At 52.4% G+C, this 9,693-nt stretch overlaps 1 protein-coding gene across 1 annotated transcript in view; it reads left to right on the top strand.

Annotated features, from left to right (window-relative positions):
• LOC136639192 (alpha-2-macroglobulin-like) overlaps positions 1-9,693 on the top strand; it is a 40,382-nt gene that overhangs the window by 12,147 nt on the left and 18,542 nt on the right. The window contains exons 9-17 of the mRNA XM_066613197.1: positions 608-722; positions 1,064-1,173; positions 1,691-1,852; positions 4,129-4,353; positions 5,260-5,297; positions 5,624-5,795; positions 5,933-6,082; positions 7,483-7,656; positions 9,130-9,229. Coding sequence (XP_066469294.1) covers positions 608-722; positions 1,064-1,173; positions 1,691-1,852; positions 4,129-4,353; positions 5,260-5,297; positions 5,624-5,795; positions 5,933-6,082; positions 7,483-7,656; positions 9,130-9,229 — 1,246 coding nt within the window. The remainder of the gene's footprint in view (positions 1-607; positions 723-1,063; positions 1,174-1,690; positions 1,853-4,128; positions 4,354-5,259; positions 5,298-5,623; positions 5,796-5,932; positions 6,083-7,482; positions 7,657-9,129; positions 9,230-9,693) is intronic.

Below are 9,693 nucleotides of genomic sequence, written 5' to 3'. Positions count from 1 at the left end.
TTGTCAGCTGCTTCAAGGTCGCACGGTGCCGGTGGCCTCGAACTGGCGACCTTGTGGACGTTATCTTCAGGCAGACGGAGGCTCTACCCTCTAGACCAGACCTCCAGACCTTTGAGTCTTCGCATTCCCCCCAACCTCATGCAATTAGACTGCATGTCTGATCTTCATGCCTGTATCCTTGAAGTTCTGTGTTGAGCTCAGTGGCATTTGCAGGGGGGGCAAAACAGTATGTTTTGCAGGGCACCTCAGCGTGGCTTGGAAATGGCCCCTCCCCCTCACCATTGGAGCCATTCCCAGTGGCGAGAGCAACACAGAGGAGGTGCTTCCACTTTGCTCTCATCGCTCATGACTCTGAAGGCAAGGGGGAGGGGACGCTTACGCAGCACATTGAGCCACCCTGCAAAACATGCCTTCTCCCCCCCCCGGGAATGCCACTGGGTGAGCTTGCTCACAGGGTGAGAGTAAGGGAGAACAGAAAGTATCCGGATGGATTTAGTCATGCCCTACATGAAGACCTCAGCCCAGGTCAACCAGACTGGACTACTCGACCCTTGTCCCCATCCCCGTTTCCTACCATTTGCTCTTCTTGGGTCTCCTTCCCGCGCAGGCGGATGTGCACGGCTGCCTCAGTCAGGTGGTGAAGACCAAGATATTTCAGCTGAAGAGGGCTGGATACGCCATGAACCTCCAAGTGACAGGCACCGTCTCTGAGGAAGGCACAGGTCTGTGCTTTCTCCTGGTTTGGGGGGGGCAGGGATCGGAATGGCTGGGGGGACAGAAAGAGACTGAGGTCCTGGGACAGCGATGCCCACAGGGTCAGCTGCAGAGGGCTCAAGGCTGCCCATCGCCAGTCCCTGAGGTGTCTTCTGTGCCCATACCCAGGTTGCTCCTGGGTCACCTCCTCCTTCCCATCCGGTATCACTATGGATCTGGGGTGCACTCAGGCAGGGGCTCCATAGAGGGCGGTTTTCAGGCCACCCCTTAAAATGGGAGCATGAAGCTTGGGAGGTCCTGCAGGGGAGCGATTCTTCCCTGACTCCCCTGGTGCTCTATGTTTTGCCAGGAGTGGAGCTGGCAGGCAGTGGCTCTGTGGAACTCACGGCAACTCTCAGCAAGGTGACCTTTGAAAGGCTGGACTCCTATTACAAGCCGGGGATCCCCTTGTTTGGGCAGGTAAGGCAAGCCAATGTCACCCAGTCATGCTGGGCTCCATAGCTGGGCATAGCTGGGCACATCTCGCAGTACCCCCAAGCCTGGCTCCAACCTTCTGAGGTGCCCCTTCCCCAACCTGGCCTGGCCCCAGGGCAGCCTGTGACATAGGCTGTAGTCCTGTGCACCTTCCCTGGAAGCGAGCTCCAAAGCAAAGTGCTTGCTCCCTTTGGGGTGACATGGTAGTCTCTTACTTCCAAATCAGCATACCTAGGATGGAGTTGGCAGTTGCCCTGCTGCAGCTCAGATGGCTTGGTCCTGCTCAGAACCTGGAGGGGGGGCTGCCTAGGGGCCCTGGGTGTGCTGCATGCAGTTCCACTGTGGAGGAAAGCCAGGAAATTGAGCCCATGTAGCCCAGAAACTCTGCTACTGTGTATGTGCCCTCCCTACGACCCACTGTCCGCAGCCTCGCCTTGAGCCCCAGCCTCCTTCCCCCCATCCCCTTTTAACATAAACCATGCTTGGCGGGTCGCATGTTCAGGTGAAGCTCGTGGATGGCACCAAGGCACCAATCGCCAATGAAACGATCCAGATCCAGGCAGGGCCATCCGGGCAGAGAACCAGCTACACCACTGACGAGCAGGGCCTGGTGAACTTCTCCATTGACACGACCAACATCACCACTGACTCCATCAACGTCCAGGTGAGCCTCTTGAAGAGCGGGCACTAGAGAGGGTGGGGTTGGATGTTAGCCAGCAGGCTGGAAAAAAGACGTGTGTGTGTGTGTGTGTGTGTGTGTGTGTGTGGGACGGGAGTGACAATCTCTGTGGGTCATGGGAGACACTCAGAAGTTCTGTTTTCCTGCTGCTGCTCTTCTTTTCTTCTTCTTTTCAGTTTTTCTGGACCGGTCATTTCCTCTGCTCTGTTCTCACTCCTGCTCTTTCTCTTTCGCAAGCCACAAACCTGCCTCCGGAAAGGTGTCTGACCTGGAGCGATGGTCATCAGATTGGGGTGGGGCCTGGGTGCACTCGGGGCAAGTTCAGCCACTGCTCTCTGCTTCATCCTCTCCTTCATGGGTTAGGGTTTGCTCCTGTCCTTAACAGGAAGCGTGTTGGTGGCCCTTCATGCAGGCAGGTCCGGGAGGGAGTCGCACCAACGTCTTTCAACCAGCCTGTTTGTCTCCTCGGAGAGACCATTTCCAGTTTGGGGAACATTCTCCCAAGTCAGCAGAAATGCTGGCAAGCTTCAGGCAAGTTGGGGGGGCTCACAGCTGGTGGCCCCAGGCTGCTGTTCCTGCCATCTTCATTCCTGGATAGCCCAAGGCAGTGGTTCTCACACTTTTAGCACCGGGACCCACTTTTTAGAATGAGAATCTGTCGGGACCCACCGGAAGTGATGTCATGACCAGAAGTGACATCATCAAGCAGGGAAATTTTTAAAAATCCTAGGCTGTAATCCTACCCGCACTTACCCAGGAGTAAAAAGCATAAACATAGTAGCCTATTCAAAGTACAGATCTGTCACATTTCCCCAAATGCAGTCACATACCATGGTAGCATCAAGTTTAATGTATTAAAAATAAAATACTGAAATGAATGGGGACCCACCCAAAATTGGCTTGCAACCCACCTAGTGGGTCCCGACCCACAGTTTGAGAAACACTGGCCCAAGGGCATCACACACAGTCCAATCCTATCCCCTGCCAGCAGCGCAAATGCAGCCACTTCAAAAAGACATGTGCTGCATCCTGTGGGGGAGGAGTGACACCATGGTAAAGCTGAGATAAGTAAAATAATGTTTACTTACCTCTGTGTAAGCCCTGGGGCCCCCATGGGTCTGCTTGAACATACACCATCTATTTTGGTGGCATATGTCCAAGGAGGGAAAAGGGGTAGGGGTGTTAAAAGAGGGAATAGGATCCAGTGTGCTGCATTGCCGCCGCCTCCTGTCCCCAGTTCCTCCCCACTTTGAGCCCAGCAATGCCTCCCACCGCCCCCCAACTCACTGGCTCCAGCTGTAGTCAGAGATGAGATTGTGGTTGTGTAACGTCTGTTGATGCAGTTCTATTTACCTTGCAGATACTGGAGGGTTTGCGGCTCTTCCTGCCAGACTGACTAGGTGGCTGCAGAGGGCAGAGCGCAAATGTTCGCCCAGTGCCGTAGCTAAGGGGGTGCAGGGGTAGCAGTTGCACCAGGCAACACGCTTTAGGGGGGCAACAAGCTGAGCTTGACCCTAGTGGCCAAAATGTGAAAATTTTGGTATGTACGAATAATACCATCATGTTATATATCATTGGAAAGGTAATTTAATGCAGAATGCAATGAAACAAACCACATTGGAATATCTGTATTCTATCAAAAGTTATGGCCAATTAACCAGAAAATGAAAACACAACTGCCTTAAGGAACAAAAAGTGACTTTCTTCAACTCAAAACTGACCTATGAGACTGATTGTTCTGAGAACCAATGATACGTTATTACTTTACTGCATGGAAGTCAGCTCTCATTTCCATGTACCATAATACAGCTGCTTCTGCTAACTAGTAAAGAGGCGCTTCTTCAAGTGGTGCTCCTCTTATAGTTAGAAGGGAGAGAATAACCATCCCTTTTCACTCCAGCACAGCGTCTCTAACCAATAAGGGGCAAATCTTTTATTTACTTAATTAAATTTGATTTTTTTCACAGAGAGGGGGCTACAAAATCTTCTTTGATCCCAGGTAGCAGATAGATGCCTTAGCTATGCCACTGGCTGGGGGAAGGTGGCAGATCAAGTTGGTGGTGAGTCCTGGCGTGAAGTCACTTCTGGCTGTGCAATCACTTCCGGGGCATCATTTTGAGCTCCGCACCAGGCTACACGTTCATTAGCTACGCCACTGTGTACACCCTTCCATTAGGGATGATCATGACTGGCTGCTAATTAGCCAACAGGATTCATGTTCCCAATTACCGGGCATCAGGGTTTTTCTTCCTTGTCGCCAGGCAAATTATAGGTTGGAAGACACATGCTATGAAAGAAACTGGGTCCAGCCGTTTTACCAGCAAGGCTTTCGGTCCGCCGCGCGCTTCTATTCGCCAAGTCAAAGCTATATCCACATCCAGCCTGTGCCAGAGACCCTGCGGTGTGGGCAGACCCAGCCAGTTCAGGTGCATTACATCCTGAAGCCAAGCGTCGTGAAAGAGGAAAAGGTCACCTTCTCCTACCTGGTAATTCTGCACTTCAGCTGCAGGGTCTGGTGGCAAGGAAACCTCTGGGTTGGGTCTGTAGGTCTGTAGGTAGGAAAGGTCCTAGCCCTCAGGTAGCAGGGGCTGCGGAAGGCCTTGATCCACCTGAGACCTTGGAGAGTGGCTCCCAGCTGGCATAAAGAGCAGTGGCATTCCTGGAGGGATCAAGGAAGGAAAAAGTCCTGGGACGCCACATTTTCAAAGTGGCTGCCACCACTTGCCCTCTGGATCCCTTCTGAAGGTGAGGGCAGCTTTGCACAGTGTCCCCTGACCCTCTAAAAGCCTTCTGAAGCCTCTGGAGGGCCATTAAATGGAAAGCCATTCAGGTTTTCCAACGAAGTCATGTTCAGAGGCCCTCTGGAGACCTTGGAAGGCTTTTGAAGGATCAGGGGATGTCTCCAGAGGCTCTGGTAAGTGGGGGGACACGGTCCCCTGGGGAGTCAGCCTTCCGCAGTCCTGGCCCCAGGTAGAGTTTGCCAGGATCGCAACTGGGGTCAGATCAGCGATTTTCAGCCAGGGTGCCACGGAAGGTCTGCAGGTGTGCCACTGGAGCTTGGCGCGCAGGTGTTGAAAATCACTAGAAAACTCTTCTAGGTTCTGGGACTCTGTTTCTATGGCAACTACCTGTAGGGATGCATTGTCTGTCCCTCCTCCTCTACCTGCAGAGGATATATCATATCTGTTTCAAAGCCACTGGCAGCTACGAAACTACGCTGGGCTTCAGATCCAAAAGTGGAGTTTTGGAGTTCTGCAGTCTGTCTTGTAGGGTCCGGTGAGGAGCCTCTGGAAGCTACTGGGTGCCCAAAGGATAACTATCCCTGGCACATCAGTGTCGCCAAACACTGACCTCCATACCATCCGCCATGTGCCCTTCCTCCTTCTGTGCAGGTGCTGGCCAAGGGGGGCATCGTGCAAACAGGGACCCACGTCCTGGCCTTGGAGGAGGATGGAGAAGGTGAGGGCATCCCACCGCTTTTCAGTTTTTCCCCCTTCCTGGGGTGTTTGCCTGCTGGGAGCTGACAGGGACCACCTCTGTAGATGCTGCTGGGCCTGGCCATTCAGCATCCCCCCCCCCCAGGGGTCTGAAAAAATTCCATGTTGGCTGCAGAAAGGCCCCTGGTAGCCTTGAATGTGTTGCCCCAGCCTGCAAACACCTCCCTCCCACTTTCCCTGTGTGCATGTTTATTGTGCATAAACAGTGTCCTTCCACTGTCATGGGCTGCTGAAGCTATGCCATGAACCCCTCTGACCCCTCCCTCCCCCAATCTCTGCATTTCTCAACCAAAGGCGTGTTTTCCCTGGACCTCTCTGTGGACTCCAACAGTGCTCCTCTTGCCCGCCTGCTCCTGTACACCGTTTTGCCCAGTGGAGAACTTGTGGCTCACTCAGCTGATTTCAAAGTAGAGAACTGCTTCCGGAACAAGGTAAGGCTGCCTGGCCTCTCTGTGGCCCAAGGCAGCAGGCCTAACGGTGGGAGCTTCTGAACTGTGGTCAGGAGGCAGGGAGAGGGAGTGGAGACTTGGATGCCAGTTGTGCCTAGGAGTGAGTTTTGTTTTTGCAGGTGAAAGTGTGGTTCTCAGGGTCCGAAGGCCTGCCTGGCAGTGAGACTCGCCTCCACCTCTCTGCGGTAGAAGGCTCCCTGTGTGCCATCCACGCAGTCGACAAGAGCGTCTTCCTCCTGAAGCCAGAAGCTGAACTCTCGCCTCAGACCGTGAGTCTGGGCTCCACTGCGGGCACTCTGCTTCTCAGAGCTCCCTTAATGCTTCAATGGCTCTAATTCCAAGCCCCATCAGTAGAAGGAGAACACATGGCCCACTCTTATTGTAGACTGTGTTGCAAGCCTGTGGCTGACACAGCACACAAATATTCTGGATGGACAAACAGGGGTGTCTGAGAGGGTTTGTCTGCAGCGCTTTGAACAATCTCGTGCAGGGCTGAAGTGACCCGGAATGCTGCCTGGCGCCATCTCAGGTCCACCACCTCTGCTCTAGAAAAAAGGCAAACCCTTCCCATGCTGCTTGCACACTGCTGTCAAACCCGGAAGTGCAGGACTTGTGGTTTCATTACAAGGACAACTATTTGCACTGCCCCTGCAAATGAAACCACAAGTCCTGCACTTCCAGGTTTCACAGCAATGTGCAAGGAGCCTGGGAAGGTGAGGAATGATCTGCTGCTCACCTGAGCAAGGGGGAGACAGATGGTTGTGGCCTGCATCAGTGGAAGGTAAGAGGGAGGCGGCAGCAGCAGACTGGGAGTGAAAGATATCGTAAATCCTCCACCCCTTGGAACCTGCCACCGATGCAACCCGTATCAGGTGACCTCATGGATGGGCCGGCTGTGATCTCATGCGTGCTTCTGAAAAGGCGACATATGATCACAACTCAATGCTCAAGTATGAGGAAAGGCTACAGCGTTTGGGCTCTTCAGTCTAGAAAAGAAGGTGCTGGAGGGAGAACATGATTGAGACATTCAATATTATGCAGATGATGGACAGAGTGGATTGAGGGATGTTCTTTTCCCTCTCACACCACACCAGAACATGGAACATCCACTCAGAGTGAGTGTTGGGAGAGTCAGGACAGATAAAATAAACTAGTTCTTTACCCAGTGTGGGATTTTCATTACCCCAGGATGCAGGGATCTTGTGGTCTGGTGTGCTCCCTGAGGCATCTGGTGGACTAAAGGTGCCTTTAGCCTGATCCAGCAGGGCTCTTCTGATGTTCTTAATATCAGAACATCAGTGGGTGAGCCTCAGCCCAGAAAGGTGATGCTGTTTGGGCCAAGTGTGCTGGCCCATCTTTGACTAGTTTTGTCTGCATTGACTAGCAGAGCTCTGTGGGGGTTCAGACAGAGGGGGGGTCTTCCCCATTACACTTGCAGATCCCAGGGATTGAACTTGGGCCCTTCTGCACTACAGATCACATGCTCTCCTGCTTGACTGCAGTCTCTCCTCCACTGGCTGGTCCTAGGATATCTAGGAGTGTGGCTACCCCAACAAGCTGATCCAGAACTCCAGCCCCATCCCTGGAGCGGATGAGGGTTGTGCACCCAGGAGTGGGCACTGAGCCAGTAACACGAGCATGCATGAAACAGCGTCTCTTTTGTTCTCAGGTTTATGACTTGCTCCCTGTGAAGAACCTCAGAGGCTATCACTACGAAAGCCACAATTTGGATGAACCAAACATCGATCGCTGTGTGACTTTGAAGAACATGGTTGTGGATGGCGTCGTCTACAGTCCAGTTCCGTTTCCTTATGGAGAAGGTGACACCTATTCTGTTCTGAAGGTGAGCGGCAAAACACCACCGTGTGTAGGATGAGTGACCTCCATCATCCTGACATCAGAGGGATGTGTGTCTGACTGTGTGTGTGTGTGTGTGTAAAGAAGTCATGATGCAGGATAAGATTAAATAAATGAATTGCAGGAACTCTGTGTCAGTGCAGGCTCGGCATCCTAATACTTGCAATATTCTTCATTCTCCAAGCAAGCACCCTCACCCACAAAACTGCAACATGCAACACAGTCCTAGGGTACTGTGTCAAAGTCAAAAACATCCTGGTCATTTGTTTCCCACGATAATCGGGCAACCAATAAACTATAACTGGGCAACAAACCCCATGTTATCTACCCTAAGCCTCTTATCCCAGCCCTAACCCTCATCTCACTGGGGTTTTCTGCTGGGCTGGGAGGCTGTGGACGTCCTGAAGCAAAGCCTGGCCGTGGTGCAGGACCAGATGTGGGTTAGTAGACTAACCCTAACCCTGGTCTACTGACCCAGGCAAGAGCAGGTGCTCTTGACCAGTGGAATTGCTGATTCGGAGCTGGGAGAGCCTGATCCAGACAGAATTGCTCTCTCGTGGAAGGACCACGAGTTTGGGAGCACGGCTGGATTTGACTTTGACCTTGGAAAATCATACGCTGGGGTGTCCAGGAACGCTGGCTGGGGCACCTGCTGGGCTATTCTCTGAAGAAAGCAGATTTGTGCACCATAATCACACTATGCTTTGATTATTGCAACAGGCTGCGCATGAGACTGCCCTTGGAACCTCTGGAGGCGCTGATCCAGAGCATGGCAGTGCTCAAGGGCCCTTTGACCTCATCACATTAATTTGGGGGCTTCACCATCTGCAGTAGTTACTGCCCTGAACGGTTGCTCCTGGGCCCCCTTTCAGGTGCTGGTTGTCACCTGCAAGGCCCAGACAGGCCAAGGACCACCTTCTCCTACTTGCATCTGCTCACACGTCTGTTCACACATCGTGAGAGGCCTTACTTTGTGCGCCCCCCCGGGGGGTGAGGCCAGGCTGAGGGGGATACAAGGCAGGACATTCTGAGAAGTGACACCCAGACTGTGAAACTCCTTCCCTCAGGAAGTCCGACTAGCCCAGAAGTCGAGTTCTTTTAAATGCCAGATAGAAACCACTTTTCCTGGCTGCCTTTTCCAGTGTTTATTGTGTTTCCTTCCTGGCCACAGTGTATTGATTTTACTCTGCTTGACATGGGTTTTAGTCTTTTATTTCTATATTTGTATTTTTATGATGCTTTTATTGGTTTGATTCCTATTTGAACAAATTGTTTTTAATTTCTTGTGAGCCACTCTGGTGGCTCCTGAAGCAGAAGAGTGCAGGAAAGTGTCTTAAAATAAATATAAATAAAAAAAATAAGAAAGCGCTTCAATCAAGGGGTGGTGAGTTGCTCATTTTGGGATGCAAGAAGAGCTTGTTTTCTGTGGCTGATTGTGGCTCGCTTGCTCATTCCACAGGATTTAGGCTTGAAAGTTTTTACCAGCACCAAGATCCACAAGCCTGAAATTTGCCAGTCCTACGTCCCTCGAGTAGAGTATGCAGGAAGAGGGGGTTATGGTAAGAGAGGAAATGAGCCTGTCGTCTCCCACTCTGGACATGAGCTTTGTCTTCATTCTGTGTTTGAACCAGGACACTAGGGCAGTACAGTGACCCTGGAAACCCAGTGTCGGAGTCACCCAATATCCCAATATCCCCTTCCTCCCTAGGACAGCACCCAGTCAGCAACACACACACCCCCCCAGTGGGAACCATGAAGTTCCCCAGGAAGGCTCTGGGGAACCAGCCAGTACCGGGGGCGGGGGGGGCTTGCAGAGAGAAAGGAGAGGCAGCCCCCACAACAGCTGCATAAGGGGTGCGAGTGTTCAGATCCCCTTCTTGGAAAAGGGCTGCGTCACACATGCAGGTGTGCTTGCCTGAGAGAAACATTCGGGGATGACTGGCATGAGTGGAACAGCCACACCCAGTGCATTAGTCAGGCCACAGCATAGAACAATGAGTGTTTTTTCTCCCTGGAGATCCAG

This window comes from Tiliqua scincoides, chromosome 2 (genome assembly GCF_035046505.1).
Source record: "Tiliqua scincoides isolate rTilSci1 chromosome 2, rTilSci1.hap2, whole genome shotgun sequence".
Taxonomy (NCBI): Eukaryota; Metazoa; Chordata; class Lepidosauria; order Squamata; family Scincidae; genus Tiliqua; species Tiliqua scincoides.
This window is presented reverse-complemented; position numbering and strand designations above follow the sequence as displayed.